At 62.6% G+C, this 18,442-nt stretch overlaps 7 protein-coding genes across 7 annotated transcripts; 4 read left to right on the top strand and 3 right to left on the bottom strand.

Moving 5' to 3' along the window:
• Positions 1 to 190: 190 nt before the first annotated feature.
• Q8F55_005073 (uncharacterized protein) lies at positions 191 to 1,821 on the bottom strand (the record flags this gene model as incomplete). Its single annotated transcript, XM_069353569.1, has 7 exons — positions 191 to 558; positions 605 to 817; positions 868 to 1,247; positions 1,303 to 1,401; positions 1,439 to 1,555; positions 1,602 to 1,649; positions 1,718 to 1,821. 7 exons carry the CDS (start codon positions 1,819 to 1,821, stop codon positions 191 to 193), a joined length of 1,329 nt encoding a protein of 442 aa, XP_069208211.1.
• A 1,200-nt stretch (positions 1,822 to 3,021) lies between these two features.
• On the top strand, positions 3,022 to 4,011 carry RPL31B (60S ribosomal protein eL31; the record flags this gene model as incomplete). The annotated part of the gene is made up of 4 exons (XM_069353570.1): positions 3,022 to 3,024; positions 3,173 to 3,187; positions 3,556 to 3,649; positions 3,749 to 4,011. 4 exons carry the CDS (start codon positions 3,022 to 3,024, stop codon positions 4,009 to 4,011), a joined length of 375 nt encoding a protein of 124 aa, XP_069208212.1.
• Positions 4,012 to 4,489: 478 nt separating this feature from the next.
• DBP3 (RNA-dependent ATPase) lies at positions 4,490 to 6,259 on the top strand (the record flags this gene model as incomplete). Its single annotated transcript, XM_069353571.1, has 1 exon — positions 4,490 to 6,259. One exon carries the CDS (start codon positions 4,490 to 4,492, stop codon positions 6,257 to 6,259), a length of 1,770 nt encoding a protein of 589 aa, XP_069208213.1.
• Positions 6,260 to 6,832: 573 nt separating this feature from the next.
• On the bottom strand, positions 6,833 to 7,958 carry Q8F55_005076 (uncharacterized protein; the record flags this gene model as incomplete). The annotated part of the gene is made up of 3 exons (XM_069353572.1): positions 6,833 to 7,514; positions 7,577 to 7,734; positions 7,776 to 7,958. 3 exons carry the CDS (start codon positions 7,956 to 7,958, stop codon positions 6,833 to 6,835), a joined length of 1,023 nt encoding a protein of 340 aa, XP_069208214.1.
• A 2,851-nt stretch (positions 7,959 to 10,809) lies between these two features.
• GPX2_2 (Glutathione peroxidase 2) lies at positions 10,810 to 11,610 on the top strand (the record flags this gene model as incomplete). The annotated part of the gene is made up of 6 exons (XM_069353573.1): positions 10,810 to 10,935; positions 10,973 to 11,022; positions 11,072 to 11,087; positions 11,133 to 11,294; positions 11,349 to 11,441; positions 11,494 to 11,610. The coding sequence occupies 6 exons, from the start codon at positions 10,810 to 10,812 to the stop codon at positions 11,608 to 11,610; spliced, it is 564 nt and encodes a 187-aa protein (XP_069208215.1).
• A 784-nt stretch (positions 11,611 to 12,394) lies between these two features.
• RAD16 (DNA repair protein rad16) lies at positions 12,395 to 16,332 on the top strand (the record flags this gene model as incomplete). The annotated part of the gene is made up of 19 exons (XM_069353574.1): positions 12,395 to 12,596; positions 12,631 to 13,254; positions 13,292 to 13,958; positions 13,996 to 14,176; positions 14,222 to 14,505; positions 14,550 to 14,595; positions 14,641 to 14,712; positions 14,751 to 14,848; positions 14,892 to 15,055; positions 15,092 to 15,124; positions 15,169 to 15,365; positions 15,403 to 15,522; positions 15,561 to 15,649; positions 15,694 to 15,754; positions 15,789 to 15,849; positions 15,888 to 15,946; positions 15,993 to 16,034; positions 16,069 to 16,269; positions 16,309 to 16,332. The coding sequence occupies 19 exons, from the start codon at positions 12,395 to 12,397 to the stop codon at positions 16,330 to 16,332; spliced, it is 3,225 nt and encodes a 1,074-aa protein (XP_069208216.1).
• A 389-nt stretch (positions 16,333 to 16,721) lies between these two features.
• Positions 16,722 to 17,581, bottom strand: RIB3 (3,4-dihydroxy 2-butanone 4-phosphate synthase; the record flags this gene model as incomplete). The annotated part of the gene is made up of 3 exons (XM_069353575.1): positions 16,722 to 16,918; positions 16,958 to 17,259; positions 17,373 to 17,581. 3 exons carry the CDS (start codon positions 17,579 to 17,581, stop codon positions 16,722 to 16,724), a joined length of 708 nt encoding a protein of 235 aa, XP_069208217.1.
• Between the last annotated feature and the right edge of the window lie 861 nt (positions 17,582 to 18,442).

Below are 18,442 nucleotides of genomic sequence, written 5' to 3' on the forward strand. Positions count from 1 at the left end.
GCTCCCGCTCCGGCGGTAATCGGCGCATCCGCTGCTGCTGATAAGATGAGAATGCATGTGCCCACCACCCGCGGGCATGCACAAGTCTACCAATCTATGAATGTGTACTACACTATGCGTGTGCTATGCTAATGTATTGGAAACACGGCGGATGTAGAAGGCGGACGGGTTGGCTTTCCTTGCCATGTCCTTACGACGACAGCTCGACACCAGAGTCGACAGGGGGCTCCTCGACGCCGTAGCGCTTGGCCTCGCCGCGCGCGTTCTTGTAGAACGCAATGTCGACGTCGTCCTCGATGAAACGGCACGAGTTGTGGTTCTTCCAGAGCGACACGAGCATGTTCTCCTCGGAGCGGTGGTAGTGCTGGCCGAGGAACTCCTTGAGCGCGGCCGTGGCCTCCTCGCCGTGGTAGTGGGGGATCTTGCTCGAGATGTGGTGCGCGACGTGCGTCTCGCACAGGCCGTGGACACACCACATGCCAATGGGGCCCAGGAAGGTGCGGTCGATCGTGGCGAGGGCGCCGCGGGGGAAGGTCCACGTCTTGTCCGAGTAGTGGGCTGAGGAGTCAGTGGACGCAATCGCACCTCCACGCGGGCAACTCACGAAGGTTGGGGTCAGTGTGCTGGAGGTACGTGATCAGGATGATCCAGTTGTTGACCCAGAGGTAGGGGATGCCGTAGATGAGGAACATCTCGGTGAAGCTGCGAGCGTACGACCAGTAGGCCATGGCGCCGATGGTAAGGAAGAAGCCGAGGTCCGACCAGAGGATCTGCCACTTGTGGTTCTTGCGGAAGATGATCGAGCTGGGCGAGAAGTCTGCGGCCGGGCGTGAGCTGCAGGTCGTGTGCGCGTCCACGCCCACTTACGGTTGGTCCATCCGGGGTAGCGCTTCTGGCCGGCAGCGTTCATGATGAGGTACAGGGGGAAGCCGAGGGTCTGGTACACGGCGATCCAGAAGGCGACCATGGGGACGTGCTCGAGGACCTCGGCGATGAGGCTCTGGCTCTCCTCGGACACGTGGATGCCGACGACCTCGTTCTCGTCCTTGGGGGCGGGGAGGCCGATCTCGGAGCGGGTGCGGGGCACAAACACCTCGTCGCGGGTCAGGCTGCCGGTCGAGGCGTGGTGGCGGCCGTGCGAGATGCGCCAGGCATGGTACGGGACGAGGAGGAACGAGTGGACGAACCAGCCGACCGTGTTGTTGATCGTCTTGGACGTCGAGTAGGCCTGGTGGCCGCACTCGTGGCTGTCGGGTCAGCAAACCACGTGCGATGCGCCACGCTCGCTTGCTTGGCACTCACCCGACGACCCAGAGACCGGTACCGAAGAAGCCCGCGACGACGGTGTACGTCGTCCAGAGGGCGATGCGCAGCGCTTTGGTCGGGAGGGGAGCGAGCTCGCTACGAGGTTAGGTGCTGCAGACGCATTGTAGCTCACAGGTAGTTGAGCAGGTCCTCGATGTGGAAGGCACCGACGACGAGGATGGCGAGTGCGACGACATCCTGCACAAGGTACTGGGTCGACTTGAGGGCCGAGCGCTCAAAGCAGTGGGCCCTTGGACGTCAGTAGCTGTAGCAGACTGCCTGCTCGCCACGCTCACGGGATGGCATCCATAAGCTGCTTGTTGGTAAAGTTGGGAACGACGAACCTAGGGCAGGATATCAGCGGTCGTCCAATCACGCCGTGGCGATTGGCACCGGGAAAATGTTTACTCACTTGCTCTCCTCGGGGAGCTGGAGCTCGTCGACATCAACCTTGGCGGCGGCCTTGCCGGTGGCTTCGGCGACCTTGTCCGTCGTGCGCTGGCGGAGGGTGGACATTTTGTCAGTGAGTGGAGGGTAAAGGAGTGAGCGAGCGTCGAGATAAGTCTGGCGAGGTGCTCGCTCGCTCGCTAGCATCACTGCACCGTCGTCGGGCACTGCCCGGAGTCCCATTTCTGCCAATGGCCCCTTTCCCAAATATTTTGCAAGGCCCCTGTATGCTGGCGTCGACGGCGTCGCGCGTCACGCGTGGAGGTGGTCGCGCGCGGCCGGACGCCAGCTCAGGATAGGCAAAGGGCCCGAGTTGCAACACAGGCTTTGTCTTCATGTTCCCGTCTGTCCCCATGCGCGCTGGCGCGTCTAGAGTGGCGTATGCGACCTGAGTCGGGGTCGAGGAACCTGACGCATAGCTGGCTCCCCGCAACAGACTACACAGTAGAGTCGGGGGGTGTCGCGAGAGGAACGGCGCTGGAAAGTAGCAGCTCAGGTTTATCAGGTTCGACTGTTGATGAAATCAGCTGTTGTTTCCCTGAACACTGCTCCTGCCTGCGGCGACCCAGCGGCCCAGCGTGTAGCTTATTTCGTGATCACATCTTGGGTCGATTCAGTTCAAAGTTCAAATACACTCGGGTGTGACGTTAAGGAGCACGCCTTGGCTGGGCCGGGGGCAATGAAGGCACACAAGGCAAAGTGGCACCGAAGCAGTAAGTGCGCTCTCGGAAGAACGTGCATTCTTGTGCAATGTGAAGGTAGCAGGTGCGGTGGTGGTGGTGAGCGCTATGCTACTACACTGTCTGCCTTGTTCTTCGGCACTACTAGGTGGTAGCTAGGGCGGGATGAACCACGGTGTGTAGCCATGTACCACTTTGTGGAGCCATGAACCACCACTTTGTGCAGCGAACTGTGGTTAGTTGGCAGCTGGTTTCAGTTGAGGCAACTCGCAAATGCCATCAAGTCCGGCTCGGTTTCGACGAGGTGAGGCCGATCGAGCGGGCATCCTCCAAATCGACAAAGTCGGCGTTATGACGGACCGCCATCCCTGTTCTTATCCCCGACATTTGATCCCGCTCGAGTCAGATTTGCATCCGCTCCTGCGTTTGGTGTACGGTGGGTGGTGGGTTGCGCCTGGCTGGGGAGGGGACGGCGCTGCATCGTGCACCTGCGAGCTCTGGCACCTGCGCCGGCTGGCAGCATCCTCATCGGCGCAAAGGGTACACCAACAGCCTCTCCATCCGTCAAGTCGGTACACAGTCTAGAAAAATGGTGAGCAGCGACGACGACACCACCGGCACGGCAGCGACGACGAGTGGACACCGACCACGGGCATGCGCGCACCGTGCCCATCGACCCGCTCGTTGTTCGCCGCCGTGGCCGTCGTGTAAAATTCGAGGTTTGAGCTGACATGTCACAGGCGCCCACCCAGAAGGTTAGTGTCGATTCGAGCGCGCATCATCGTCGGGACGGACTGCGAGGAGGAGCATGGGACTGGACTGGACTGGGCTGGAGGGAACGGACGGCGCTGGACGGCGCGGGAGACGAAGCGGCGTCGGATTGAAGATGTGCGCTGGGGCGCCGTGAAGGGAGGCGCCGTCGACATCCAGTCCAGAGCCAGTCCTAGCGTTGGCGGGGAGATGCTGGCGCGGGAGACGGCGGTCGCGACGATGCCGTCGTGCAGAGCGCGCCGCCCGGTACCGTGCCAGAGTCTCGTCGACAAATCCTCGCGACTCGTGTGAACCCTCGACTTCGACCCGAACCAAACCACACACAACCAAGCACCAGAGCTGACTGTGACAGACCCGCAAGACGCGTTCCGCGCTCCAGGACGTCGTTACCCGCGAGTACACGATCAACCTCCACAAGCGCACCCACGACCTCTCCTTCAAGAAGAGTAAGTCGGCGTCGGAGGAGCAGTGAAGCGGCGGCGCCAAGGCTGGCGCTGTTCACTGCTTCTGCAACCGCAACGGCGCACCCACTAACACCTCTGCAGAGTCGCCCAAGGCCATCAAGGAGGTCACCCTCTTCGCCCAGAAGGCCATGGGTGTCAAGGACGTCCGCATCTCGCCCGCCCTCAACCAGCACATCTGGGCCCGTGGTGTCCGCACTCCCCCCCGCCGCGTCCGTGTCCGCCTCGAGCGCAAGCGTAACGACGACGAGGGTGCCAAGGAGAAGCTTTACGTTGTCGCTTCGGTTGTCGAGGGTGTCACTTCGTTCAAGGGCCTCGAGACCGCCGTTGTTGAGGGCGACGAGTAGACGACTGGGATTTGAGCATGGGTGGCAATGGGTGTAGGCTGTAGCCCGGCGTCATGACATTCTTCAGCCGTGTACTTGAAGTTGGATGGGCTGCAGGAGCGTGCAGAGGAGGCAGCTGCAACAGCTGCGATGAGGCAGGCGCTTGGCATGAGAACTGACATCGTGGGCGTGCGCCAGTTGGAGAGACGCGCCGTGTGGTACCATGTGCACACTGGTGTTGCTCCGTTCTCCGAGGCCTCTGCAGCACCGAGTGTCAAGCATCCGTGACCATGCTCCGACGCCGCCGTCATGCTCGGCGTCGCGCGTCGCCCACCCACCGCGGGCACCACTCTGTGGGTTGATTTTCTCGTTTTGCCGGCCAAGTCACGTGCAGGAACCAAAAATCTGCATTTGCCCTTAAAGATTATCGACAACAGCTAGGAGGAGAAATCACACTTGTCCGTATCTTTCTGTAACATTACCTCGATACCCACACAAAATGTCGGTCGACACTGAAGTCAAGCTCAGCAAGGAGGAGCGCCGCAAGCTCAAGGAGGAGAAGCGCGCACGCAAGGCCGCCAAGGCCGAGGCTGCTGGCGCCGGTGGCGACGCCGCCACCGACAAGAGCGATAAGAAGGACAAGAAGGACAAGAAGCGCAGCCGCGACGCCGAGTCCGAGACGGCCACGCCCGCGCCCACGTCCTCCGAGGAGCCCAAGAAGAAGAAGAAGAAGTCCAAGTCGGGCGCCGCGACCCCCGTCGACACGCCGGCCGCGACCAACGCGTCGTCGCCGTCCGAGACGGCGCTCGCCACCCCCGCCGAGGGCGTCGTCGACGCCGAGACGCCCGCGCTGTCCAAGAAGCAGCTCAAGAAGCTCAAGGCCGCCGCCGCTGCCGCTGAGCAGTCGTCGGCCCCCGCCGCCCCGCCCGCCGAGTTCACCGCCGCCGACAAGGCGTACCTCGCCGAGCAGAACATCACCCTCGAGCCCGCCACCTTCCCGCCCCACCTCGACATGGCGACGCTGCCCGTCCGCCCCGAGATCTCCAAGTTCCTCTCGGCGTTCCCCAAGCCCACGCCCATCCAGGCCGTGTCGTGGCCTGCGCTCCTTGCGAACCGCGACGTCGTCGGTATTGCCGAGACTGGCTCGGGCAAGACGCTGTCCTTTGGTGTCCCCGGTGTCAACGCGCTGGCTGGCCTCCCAGCCCCCAAGAAGGGCGGCAAGGGCAAGCTCGCGATGCTCGTCCTCGCGCCCACCCGTGAGCTCGCGCAGCAGTCGTTCGACACGCTCGTCAAGCTCGGCAAGGGCGTCGGCATCGGCGCCGTGGCCCTGTTTGGCGGTGTGCCCAAGCACAACCAGATCTTTGAGATCCGCTCCGAGGGCGTGCGCATCGTCGTTGGAACCCCTGGTCGTACCCTCGACCTGGCCGACGCCGGCGACCTCGACCTCTCGGGCATCAAGTACCTTGTGCTCGACGAGGCCGACCGCATGCTCGACGCTGGTTTCGAGAACGACATCCGCCGCATCATCGCCCACTGCCCCGAGCACTCGGGCGGCCGCCAGACGGTCATGTTCTCGGCTACGTGGCCCGAGTCGGTGCGCCGCCTGGCCAGCACCTTCCTCACCAACTCGATCAAGGTGACGGTCGGCTCGGACGAGCTGTCGGCCAACAAGCGCATCGAGCAGATCGTCGAGGTGCTCGACAACCCCCGTGACAAGGACCAGCGCCTGACGTACCACCTGCGCAGCCACCTCAAGGTGCACCCCGGCACCCGTGTGCTCGTGTTCGGCCTGTACAAGAAGGAGGCTCAGCGCCTCGAGTACACTATCCGCCGGGCGGGCTTCGACGTCGGCGCGCTGCACGGTGACATGAACCAGAACGACCGCTTCAAGGCGCTCGACGCGTTCAAGAACGGCAGCGTCAATGTGCTCGTTGCGACTGATGTCGCCGCACGTGGTCTCGACATTCCCGACGTCCAGCTCGTCATCAACGTGACGTTCCCCCTGACGACCGAGGACTTTGTCCACCGCTGTGGCCGTACCGGCCGTGCCGGCAAGTCGGGCAAGGCTGTCACCTTCTTCACGGGCGAGAACCACGAGAAGTCTCTTGCCGGCGAGTTTATGCGCGTGCTGCGCGACGCCGGTGCGACGATCCCCAAGGAGATGGACCGCTTCCCTTCGACCATCAAGAAGAAGGAGCACGGCAGCTACGGCGCGTTCTACAAGGACACGTCGGACGCACCTGCCGCGGTCAAGATTACGTTCGACTAGGCGTTGGGCGAGAGTAGCCGCGAGTAGCCGTCGCATAGAACCCAAAACGACTCTGGGGAGTCACCGCACCTGCACCTGCCACTACCACTTCCGCACGCACGATACCAGCATTCCTTGTAGACGATAATGTATGCATCTCGGTCAGCATTGGTGGGCGCAGGGGTGTGAGGTGAGGGTTGGCGGCTGATGAAGTGGTTGTCTCGGGTGAGGACTGAGGAGGTGTGGCGGCGCGTCCTGAGTGGCGGCCACCTACCCGTCGACCCAACGTGCATCTATCTATGCCCAGCGTGTACGCGGTGCATCTACACAGTCTCTACCACGGTCTATGTGCCCAAACCCCCCACTCCAATGTCCATGATGATTGTGAAACCCCTCTTACTTGTCCAGTCTCCAGCACGTAGCCCGCCTCTACCACTTTACCCGGAGGCAGCGACCACCCGTGAGCCTGAAGCCCGCGCGGCACGCTTGCACCTCGCACCTCCCGCGGAGGCAGGACGTGGCGGCCAAGTCGACGCCGACAAGGGCCGTGCAGCTGTCCGTCAGCCACCCGCGGCATGCGGGGGGGTACTCACTCTATCCCGACGGCGGCGGCCGTGGCGTTGTTGCCGTACGTTCCAAACCGGCACGCGCCACACGACTCTGCTTGTCAGCCCGCGCCGCCACGCACCACGCACCAAGCTCGCTCGTGACATCGACACACTCGTACCCCTCGCCCCTTTCGACGCGGCACGGCCTCAGGCCGGGGGGGCAGAACGCGTGCCTCTGCTTCTCCAGGAGCGCGAGCTGCGCGCGCCTCGCCGCGCGCCGCCGCGCCGGCGCCCCGCTCGGCTCGGGCACGAACTCTGGAATCGCGGCGGCGTACACGAACGTCCTTGTCGGAGCCGGGCCGGTCGCCGCGGGGTCCTCGCACACGCTGCGCACGCCGTTGATGGGCCCGGCTGCGCAGATACAGTTGGCGCCGAGCGCCGCGATCTCTGGGCTCCCGGCCACGAACCACACGGCGAAGCCGTACATCCCCGGGCTGTAGGCGCCGGCCGCGTCGATCGCGGCCGGGTCAAGCGCGGTGGCACAGCCGGCGAGGCAGGACACCTTGTCCCGCGTCCCTGGGAGCGTTTGGGCGAACCTATTCTCGGAGGGGTCGGCGTTGAGGAAGCTCCCGGCGTACGGAGGGGGGTCGCTCTGCGCCGTCTCCTCGTAGCAGCCCGCATACTCCCAGCTGTAGTGCCGCCCGGCGGCGTCGACCTCCTTGTGCACGCTGATCTGGGGGTTAGTGGCAGGGGGAGGGGGCGACGTACCCTCGCGTTGCCGGCCCAGCACCCGCCCTGGCCGGAGCCGTCGTACGACATCCAGCCGACCGAGGGGCGCGGGTAGAACGTGTTGCTCGCGAAGCAGAGGAACATGGGTGTGAGGTTGTTCGGCGGGACCCAGTACGCGTACGCGTAGTTTGCGATGTCGGGGAGGGAGGAGAGGTATGTCTGGCGGTTGGTTAGTGGCGCGGGGGGGAGGGGCGGCTCACCTCACACTCGTTGGGTTGGAGACCGTCAATGGTGCCGTACCCGCCCAGCGCGGCGGGGTCGAGGTCGCGGTCGTCGACGCACCCGGCGAAGATGTACTCTCCGCTCGGGGGGCCGGGCGGGGCGATGACCTCGGCGAGGGCGGGGGCCGCGAGGGTGAGCGCGAGCAGTGCGAGGGCGAGCATTGCGCGAGGGGGGGGGGGGGGGCTACGGTGCGAAGACAGGTACCCGCCGCATCGCCTTATGTGTTTGCGTTTCCGCACACCGCTGCCACCACTGCCACCCACGACCCCCACGACCACCCCAAACGGTCGATAAACATGCACGCCAATGCACGCCTGCACGCCAATGCACGCCGCCCCGCTGAATATGCGGCTTGACGCACTCCTGCCAAGCCGCGGAGAGAAGACGAGGCGCCGCCACTGCCACTTAGTAATTCATGACGCGTCTTCCGGGACACTTGGTCCATTCTATTCTAGGGCAACAAGCGTCTGGGGTGCCACTCGCACTCCACAGGCCACTGGCCACACCCAGGCCCAATGTCTCGGGGAGCCGACGAGCCGACGATCATCGGGCCCGTGGGCTGCCACTAACCTAACCTTGGTCCGATGCATTGGTCCAGGCGGCACAGCGAAAACAGCCGCCGTTATGTAGACATCCTCAGGACCATTTGACAGAGGTCCAAAGCTTCGGCAGCCACGCGTACTGGGGCAATGGCAGTTCCCAGGGCATGCACGACTCGGTTCTGGGTTCCCGTGCATTGATCGGCTGGGTTGGCCGAACGCCCGATACGATTGGGCACGGCCGATAGGACACGGTGGAAGAATGGCCAGCAACTAGCAACACAGCAACCCCGCATCCAGCCCAAGGGTAAGGTGTAATGAACCTGGCCGGACTGGTCCAACGTCGAGCGTGTCCAGCGCGTGTCCCACTCTAAGCGGTGGAAGTTTCGTCGTCGGGCCTGTAACCGCCCGGCTGCAATGGCGGCCACACCGTCGCGCCACGGTCACACCCCCCTCCAACCCGCCGCCCGCTCGACCGGGTGGCCGCGTGACGTGGTACTCGAGCAACAGGTCGACATGCGCCGCCGGGGCGGAGGGCTCGTCCCGCGCTCCCAACGAGAAGGCCTCGGCTTGCAGCCGTCGACCGCGACGACTCGACTCACGCAACTCGAGGCGAGCGTCTCCACAAGGCCCGTGTCCTATATGACACCCCATAGCGACGACCATGGTGCCTACCGCTCCATCGCGCTATGTATCATTGCACGACGCTCCGTCTGCGCAAAGCTGGAGGGGGGCGTGGCTGCGTTGGCTGTACAACCGCCACTCACACGCACAGACACTGGCCCTCAGGCGTGTCGCACCACTCTGCCACATGACTGCCCCATCCCCCCCCCCCCCCCTGTGCGTTCGGTCTAACTAGCCCTAACGACCATTACTAGTTGTCTATCGAATGTATCATATCGAACTCCCCAGTATCTAGCCACGAAGGCACCGTTTGCGCCACAACATGTCGCTCTCAGTCCCTACCAGCCGCGCCGTCACAGGCCACGACAAGCCACAGGTTGCTATTGCCCCGGCCCATTTTCCCGCCCGCACACCGGGGCAGGTCATTGTCATAGCACCAGCTGTACGTGCACGCCAAGTGCGGCGGAGAGGGCATCGGGGGCGGCGATGGGCCGAGAGCCTCGTCTTATCTGGTCCGGTCCGGCACCGCTGCCCCAGACCCGCTCAAATATCGTTTCAGGCAGTTCCGCAACAGCTGTCGCCGCAGCTCGCCGCAGCTGAATGCATGGCTGGAGGGCGCTGCCAAGCCGCAGTGAAGGAGGAAGAGGCGTCCAGTGGGTTGTTATTGCAACGATGCCCGCGCTCTCCGCCACACTCGACGTCTATTCAAGGGCGGGCGTTGCGCAGACGCAGAGCCAAGCATCCCAGCCACCGCCCAGGGCGAGTTGTATGCCAATTGCTGCTCGCGCGAGCTGGCCTCTGGCGTCGGCGCAAGCGCCGCTGCATTATGAATGAATGCAGCCCCCCGTGGTCGCGAGTAGCACGCGACCATCCCAATGGGAGTGTCAATGTCGCACCGCGCCACCTGCCACATGGCGTGCACAACACTGCCTATCCCGTCCCCTCTACATTCGGTATAACTAGCGCGACCGGCCATCGTTGACTTCTATCGAATGTATCGTCTTGTACCCTCTACGTCTTGTACCTTTACGTCTCTAGCCAAGGAGGCACTGTTTGAGTCATCACAGGGCGATCTCAAGCTCAGTAACAGCCTCGCCGTCCAAGTCACAACAGTCACCTCTGACGCGTCGTGTCCGATCCGACTTTGCTCGGCCCAAACACCCCTCGTAGCACTCGGCTTTCCTCGTACCGCTTAGTCAGCAACGCGTCCTTATCAGCAGTGGTGAGAGCGCCCATCGTCGCCGCGACGTCACTGGCGATCAGCAGCCGGCGCCGCACCGACGGCCGCGAGCCAGCCAGCCCGACCCAGGCCGTCGCGGCTTGGTCATGTTCGGCTGTACCCCGGGGCTCCGAGATAAGTACGGCCGCAATGGCCCCTCGTCGGGTCCACGCCCACGCATGACCCTCGGCGTGGCGCCTGCTGGCGTACCAGACGCCGGGGGTGCGGCCGCCGCAGGGCTGTGCAGCCTCGGCTGTGTGTTGGGGCCAGATGGCGTCTTTGGTCGTCTGTGTAAACGGGGGCCGCGGGGGTGGGCGGGAAAGCCGAGCGGCGCAGGGTGGCCAGTGGGCAAAGTTGCTCGCTGAGGAAGCAGGCGGGACCAAAGTTTTGCTGGCGTCTGCCGGATTCGCCGGAGTGGACCGCCGCCGCCGTCGTCGCCGCCGAGATCTGACAGTCAGCGCATAGTCTGCGCGTTTGCCATTCCAGGCACCACCACCCACCCACTCGCACCCCGGCCTCGCCGCCGAGCATCATCAGCCTAACTACTTTACGGCAACCGTGGTTCGACTTGTTCTTCTTCTTCTTACTTCCACTTGCTCACACCAACCCCACCCGCCACCCGCCAACACAATGTTCACCGCACTCAAGTCGGCCGTCGGTACCCTCGTCCCAGAGCACATCCCAGAGGGCGTCAAGTCAAAGTCGTTCTACGACCTCAAGGCCGAGCTGCCAGGCAAGGACAAGGTCCTCGACTTTGTGAGTTGACCCCAGTCGCCGCACGCGCTAACTCTAGTCCACGCTCAAGGGCAAGGTTGTTCTCATCGTCAACACGGCGTCCAAGTGGTGAGTGGGGTCGAGGCATGGCCAGAACCGCATCACTGACACGCACCAGCGGCTTCACTCCCCAGGTTGGTCGAGATAAGGCGAAGCGGAACCCGTGCTAACCCGCACAGTACGATGGCCTTGAGCAGCTCTACAAGGAGTACCACGACAAGGGCCTCGAGGTCCTCGGCTTCCCCACAAACGAGTTTGGCAACCAGGAGCCTGGATCCGACGACGACATTGCGTCCTTCTGCCAGGTCAACCACGGCGTGACCTTCCAGCTGGCCAAGAAGGTGAGTTGGTGTGGGAACCTTGCAGAGTGGAGGTTGTGCTGACACACACGCCAGTCCGAGGTCAACGGCTCGAACATGAACGAGGTCTTCGCCTGGCTCAAGGCCCAGCCTCACGGTGGCGGCTTCGGTACGAGCGCCATCAAGTGGGTGAGTAACAAAGCTTTGCGGACACGGAGGCGCGCCGAGCTGACTCGGGTAGAACTTCTCCAAGTTCCTTGTCGACCGTAACGGCAAGCTCGTCGGCCGCTACGCACCTACGACGACGCCGGCGGCGCTCAAGGGCGCCATCGAGGAGGAGCTCAACAAGTCGGCATAGGACGGCACCTGCCCACCCATAGATGTCCAGAGTGTATGTTAGTAGCGAGCGACTAATCGATCGACCAGGAGGATGCATGCGTGTGTCCATGAGTGTTGAGGATTGGAAGGACTTTGAGACGCTGTGACGACGAGCGAGGTACGAGTGGAGAAGAAGCAAGGTTGCTTCTGTGCTTAGGCACGGCACATCTCTTCACTTCCCGTCACATGTGCCCGCCGCGGCGCCGGCGGCTCGGTGTTCACCTCCGTCCCTGCCGAGTTTGGAGGTTTAAACGTCGGCGCTACGGCCTGTGCTGCCCGCGGTGAGATGGTGACTGCGGCTGTGTGCGACGACGAGGACGAGTGCCACTGACGCCGAGGGGCGAGGGGCACGGGGCACTGTGTCGTCATCAATCACGCTCACGCCACCGTCCGTTGTTTGCGTCCTGGACGTCTCGGACCTCGCCAGCACCATAGTAGCTGTCCCCCGCGCCGGCCTCGCCCCGTCGCCTCGCCGCCACAAGAGCACAGACAGAACATTCCAAGTGTGTTGATGGATTTTGATCCCGACACGCGTCGTGGGTGGGTCGCCTGTCGGTCGGTTTTGATAAGACTGCCTTGCTCCAATTTCCCTGAATATTTCACCACCATTGCATTGCAATCGGCCACCAACGGTTGACTGGACTATTGTCAACCCATCAACGCGCGCATTTCCTGCCCGTTTCCATCCCACTCTCGTCTCGTCTCCATACCCCCATACCCCCAGCACGCACCCCCTCGCCACCGACGCGCCCGCGCCCGCACCCATGAGCACACCCTCGACGCGTCGCTCGACGCGCGCATCCAAGCCCCCACTCCCCACACCCGCCTCCACCAAGCGCTCGTCGTCGTCGGCGGCCACCACGCCCGGCTCGTCGGCCGCCCCCTCCATCAATACCGGCGCCATCACCCCAATGAGCATGAGCGACACGGAGGAGGACTCGCCCGTCCCGCCCTCGAAGCGCAAAGGTGCGTCGCTGCCCATTCGCACCGCTGACCTCAGCCTCCCCCCTCGCCCCCTCAGCCAAGCGCCAGGCGCTCGAGGTCGCGATCCCCACTGGCCGCGGCCGCGGCCGCTCCAAGCTCGGCGTAGAGAAGACGGACAGCGCCGACAACCTCACGCTCGAGTCGTCCGCCGTCAAGACTGAGCCTGAGGCGGGCAAGCGCTCGACTCGCGCGCGTAACAAGATTGTGGATATCCAGTCCGAGTCGGAGGAAGACGTCAAGCCGGTGCGCTCCCGCGCCAAGGGCAAGGGCAAGGCGACGGCGAAGAAGCTCGAGTCGGACAGCGACTTGGACCTGTCCCCGAGCTCGGAGGAAGACATCAAGTTGGCGAGCACCCGCGCCAAGGGCAAGGGAAGGGCGGCAGTGAGGAAGATTGATTCAGACGACGACTTTGATGTGTTTGCCAACGATACCGACGAGGAGGAGGAGCAGCTGGGCAAGGCCCTCAGCGCTTCCAGGACCCAGAGCCGCGTTGGTGCGTCGTCAAGCGCGACGCCGACCACAAGCCGCCCATCGTCCGCCAAGCCTCGCGGAAGGAAGGCAAGCGCCGGCCAGACCCTCGGAGGCAAGGCGCACAAGAGCGACGCGCCTGCGCGTGCGCGCATGGCCAAGGCTGCCGAGCGTGAGTGCGGTGATCGATCCAGAGTCTGACGGTGCAGGTCTGGTCAAGCGCGCGAACGGAGCGTCGGCGAGCGCCTCGCCGTCTGGCCCGTCGACCGCCCAGTCACCCGAGTCGACTTTCAACCCCAGCGATGTGGACGACTCTGGCAGCGACCTGTCCTCCATCTCCCTTTCTGACGATGATGACATGTCCGACAGCGACGGCGGTTCCAGTCCAGCCAAGAAGAGATCAACCAAAGCAACCAAGGCGGCAAGGGAGTCAGCAAAGATGTCGCGCGCGGAGAAGAAGAAGATCGAGAGAGAAATTCAAAACATGCCCGATCACTGGACCCAGGAGGAGCGTGAGGCGGAAATCGAGCGCACGGCCCGGGAGAAGGTTCTTGTCCGCAAGGGAGAAAGCAAGCTCAAGAAGAAGCTCGGCCGCAGCAAGCTCACCCAAGGCGAGAAGAATCAAGTCCGGCTGGCACTGGTGAGTCGTTCACTGGATTCGTGTCCTGACGTGCAGTATCACCCCGAACTCAAGGATTGTTGGGGCGACCTTGAATCCAACATCGAGCCCGTCAAGCCGGTGCCGATGGAAGCCCACCCGTCACTCAAGCTCACCCTGCTTCCTTTCCAGAAGGAGAGTCTGTACTGGATGAAGAAGCAGGAGGAGGGCGTTTGGCGCGGAGGCATGCTCGCTGATGAGATGGGCATGGGCAAGACGTGAGTGTGTGCCAAGGGCGCTCGCTGACAACCGCAGGATCCAGACCATCGCCCTGCTCCTCTCGGAGCCCCGCCGCAAGCCATCACTTGTCGTTGCGCCCGTTGTGGCGCTGATGCAGTGGAAGCACGAGATTGAAACACACGCCGAGGGATTCACAACGTGCCTGTATCACGGCTCTCATCGCGTCAAGGCTGCCGAGCTGAAGAAGTATGATGTGGTGAGTTTGAGGTCGGCACAGAGGAACAGTTGCTCACCTCGTTAGGTCCTCACTTCGTACGGCACGCTTGAAGCTGCTTTCCGTCGTCAGCAGCTAGGCTTCAAGAGGCAGAACCTCATGATCAAGGAGAAGAGCGCTCTTCACTCTTTCCAGTGGTTCCGCGTCATCCTCGATGAGGCCCATAACATCAAGGAGCGGTCTACCAACGCTGCCAAGGCCGCCTTTGCGCTCGATGCAGAGTACCGCTGGTGTCTGTCGGGCACTCCCCTGCAGAACCGTGTCGGTGAGCTGTACTCTCTCGTTCGCTTCTTGGGCGCCGACCCATTTAGGTGAGTTGGGCATCCGTGTTGAAGACCAGTTCTAACCAGCACAGTTTCTACTTCTGCAAGAAGTGTGACTGCAAGTCGCTGCACTGGAAGGTGAGCAGAGAGTGTCGGATGCTGGGCTTCTGTCTAACCCTTTAGTTCTCGAACAAAAGACACTGCGATGACTGTGGCCATACGCCAATGGCCCATGTCTCGCTTTGGAACTCAGAGGTGGGTCGAAGCTCAAGACACAATTCTAACCCGCTCAGATCCTTACGCCAATCGCTCGCTACGGTATCGAGGAAGGTGGCCCAGGCAAGACTGCATTCAAGAAGCTCAAGATTCTTCTTGACCGAATGATGCTGCGGTGCGTGAACGCAGCTGCTGTGCACCCATACTGACGCCCTCAGCCGCACCAAGCTGGAACGAGCTGATGACCTTGGTCTCCCCCCACGCACCATTGTCGTTCGCCGTGACTTCTTCTCTCCCCAGGAGAAGGAGTTGTACATGAGTCTGTTCACGAATGCCAAGCGTCAATTCGACACATACCTGGACGCTGGTACTGTTCTCAACAGTGAGTCGAGGCGCGGTGATGGCTCTAACATTGCAGACTATTCGAACATTTTCTCCCTCATTACAAGGAGTAAGTCCATTTGCGCCTGCCCAACTTCAGGCTGACCAAGCTAGTGCGTCAGATGGCCTGTCACCCAGACCTCGTGCTCCGTGCCAAGAAGAGTGCTCTTGCAGTGGACGTCACCGAGGGCACAGTTTGCCGCATTTGCAACGACACGGCCGAGGACGCAATCATGTCCTCCTGCAAGCATGTGTTTGACCGCGAGTGCATCAGACAGTACCTCGAAGTCACCCAGTTGCGCGGCCACAGGGTAGGTTGCTGGCCCTCATATCTTGCTAACCTGCCAGCCTGAATGCCCGGTCTGCCACATCGAGATCTCGATTGATCTCGAGCAGGAGGCCATGGACTTGGGCGAAGAGGGCAACAAGCGTGCCAACCAGGGTATCCTGTCTCGCCTCAATGTTGACGTGCGTGGACGATCGCGTGTGTGTACTGACACGCGCAGAACTGGCGTTCGTCATGCAAGCTGGAGGCGCTGGTGGAAGAGCTCGAGAAGCTCCGCCGCAAGGACTGCACGACCAAGTCGCTTGTCTTGTAAGCATTGCGGCTGAGCATTGAGCTGGTGCTGACCCGACTAGCTCGCAGTTCGTGTCCTTCCTCGACCTCATTGCCTTCCGCCTGCAACGTGCCGGCTTCAACGTGAGCGCAAGTAAAGACCTTGAGCTAACGATAGATCTGTCGACTGGAAGGTGGCATGTCTCCCCAGCAGCGTGACGCGACGATCCAGCATTTCAGTGGGTTTGGTTTTCGTGAACGGTCCTGACCTGCGCAGTGAAGAACACTCAGGTTACAGTCTTCCTCATCTCACTCAAGGCGGGCGGTGTTGCTCTTGTACGTCTGCTGGGAGGACCCGCGTGGACGAAGCTGACAGTCCCAGAACCTTACCGAAGCAAGCATGGTGTTCATGATGGACTCCTGGGTGAGTGCAAGGAGTTAACAATCCTGACGTTCAGTGGAACCCGTCTGTCGAGTATCAGGCCATGGACCGTATCCACCGACTGGGACAGAAGCGGCCCGTCAAGGTGGTCAAGCTGGTCGTTGAAGACTCGATTGAGGACCAGATTGTGCAGCTGCAGCAGAAGAAGCTGGCGATGACCGACGCGGCGCTGAGCCGAGACCCCGACGCTGCCCTCGGCAAGCTCACTGTGGAGGATGTAGGTTGGCGTTGCCGGTTGTCACTAACTCGCTCCCAGCTCGGCTTCCTGTTCAAGCTTTAATAAGGCTTGCCGTTCAAACTTTGGACCAGCTTGCTGTTCCAACGCGGCGTGACCTGTTGAATCATGACCCCCTGTGCAGACGACCAGAGACCCCGTCCTCCACCCCATCCCATGGATTGCGAACACTAGATACGCATTCTTGTAGAGCCGCGCCGACGGCCGATGAATCCCACGCCTGTGACATGACACTATCAGTGTGCGCGAGATCTGCCCAGAACGCCAATCGCCGCGGTTCGGCCCGTCGCGGTCAAGAAAAAAGTACATTAGCTCCTATGGCGCGTTGGTGCTTTTAAGAGGCAGAGTTGGGATTACGTCGTAGCGACAACAGGCGATGCTCGATGCTCTAACGATGTGCGGGTGGGTGCGTGGCGGTCGACTCCAGCCCCAGCTCATGCCGAGGGGACAGCGGCGCCGGCCTCGCTCGAGACGTAGGCCTGGAGGTCCTCGATCGAGATGATCTTGAGGCCCCATTCCCGGGCAAAGCGCCACGAGTCGTCGCGGCGGGCCATGGTGCCCTTGGGGTCGGTGGGGTGGACGAGCTCGCAGAGGAGCGCGACGGGGGGCTCGCCGGCAAGGTAGCAGAGGTCTGGTTGTCAGCTTCCGCCGGCACGCGACTTCTGCTCACCAATCGACGCCTCGGTGTGGCCCGTGCGCTTGCGCGTGCCGCCAGGCGTATACCGCAAGGGGACGAGGTGGCCGGGGCGGGTGAACTCTTCTGGGCCGGCGCCGCTGGCGGCGAGCCGGGCCGCGAGCGAGCGGTCGTGCGCGCTGATGCCGGTCGCGACGGGGTGGCGCGCGCCGTTGGCGTCAATGGTGAGGTGGTACGCCGTGCCCTTTGGGTCCTCGCTCGAGCCCGTCGTCGCCGTCAGCGCGGGCAGGCGCAGCTCGGCGAGACGCTCCGGCAGCATCGGGATGCAGATGTAGCCGCTGGGAGGTGTCAGTCATTCGCAAGACCCGAGGGGCCGATTTCGGATCTCGCGGCTCGCCGAGGCCGGCTAGCCGCGGCGCCGAGTCGAGTCGGCCTCGCCCTTCCGACTCACCTCGTCCAGCGCACAAAGAAGGCCATGCCCTCCTCGGTGATCTTGGAGGCGGCGCAGATGAGGTCGCCCTCGTTCTCGCGGTCCTCGTCGTCCATGACGACGACAAACTCGCCGTTCTTGATGGCCGCGATCGCGTCCTCGACCGGGTCAAACTTGAACGGCTGCGGGATGGCGGTGGGCGCGTTGGCGACGGCGACGGGGGCGCTCATGGCGGAGGTGTTGGGGCTGGGGGTGGGGGGTGGGGGTTGGTTAGGTCAAAAGGACAAGGAGTGGTTGATGGATAACAACGAGGTCGACGATGGACCGAGGACGAGCGCGAGTGCCGTCCTGATCTCAGGTGGTGACCAGGGTCGCGATTGCAAGTTTCGCTCGAATCTTCCCCGGGCCGGCTATTGCGTTATCCCTGGTGCTGGGGGGTTGGGTGTGTGGGTGTGGGTGCGGGGGTTGCTGTTGCTGATGCTGTTGCTTGCAGAGTGTGTGTGAGCTTGAGATGGTGAGTGTGGGTTGTTGTGATGCACTCGAGACAGACACGGCCGGGTCGGATAGCCGAATGCATCTATAAGAACAACTTTTTTTTCGTCGCCGGGTAAGAAGGAAGGAAGGCGACGGTGACCTCGTGATTATGAAACCCAAGTAGTGATGTGCTAATGGCATCATTGGGAAAGAGTGTGTAAGCCGCGACCTTCACCCTGGCCGCTGGTTGCGACGGAAGCCGGAGACCGAGGGCAAGGCATTCGGCCACCTACTACCGCCAGCACCCACTGCGCCCACCCACTGCATGCACTCCACCTTCCCCCGCCAGGCCCATCACCCACCACCGTGCACACCCGCAGCCTCGCCAGCCAGCCGCTATTTCACTGGCATCTCGAGACAGCTTTCACTCTGCCCACCAATTCACCCCGCCATGATTGTTTGCGCATGCCTAGGCCGGCCTCGCTGCTGCTTCCGCCGCCTGGTGTGGTATGACGGAGAGATACGACGAGACTGGCTTGCGACGTGCATGCGCGGGTGACCGGGGTTGTCTTTTGGCGGCTCTGTACTTTAAAGTTGTAAAGAGGCCAAGAGGCGGC

Source organism: Vanrija albida (genome assembly GCF_041260175.1).
Source record: "Vanrija albida strain AlHP1 chromosome Unknown contig_4, whole genome shotgun sequence".
Lineage (NCBI taxonomy): Eukaryota > Fungi > Basidiomycota > Tremellomycetes > Trichosporonales > Trichosporonaceae > Vanrija > Vanrija albida.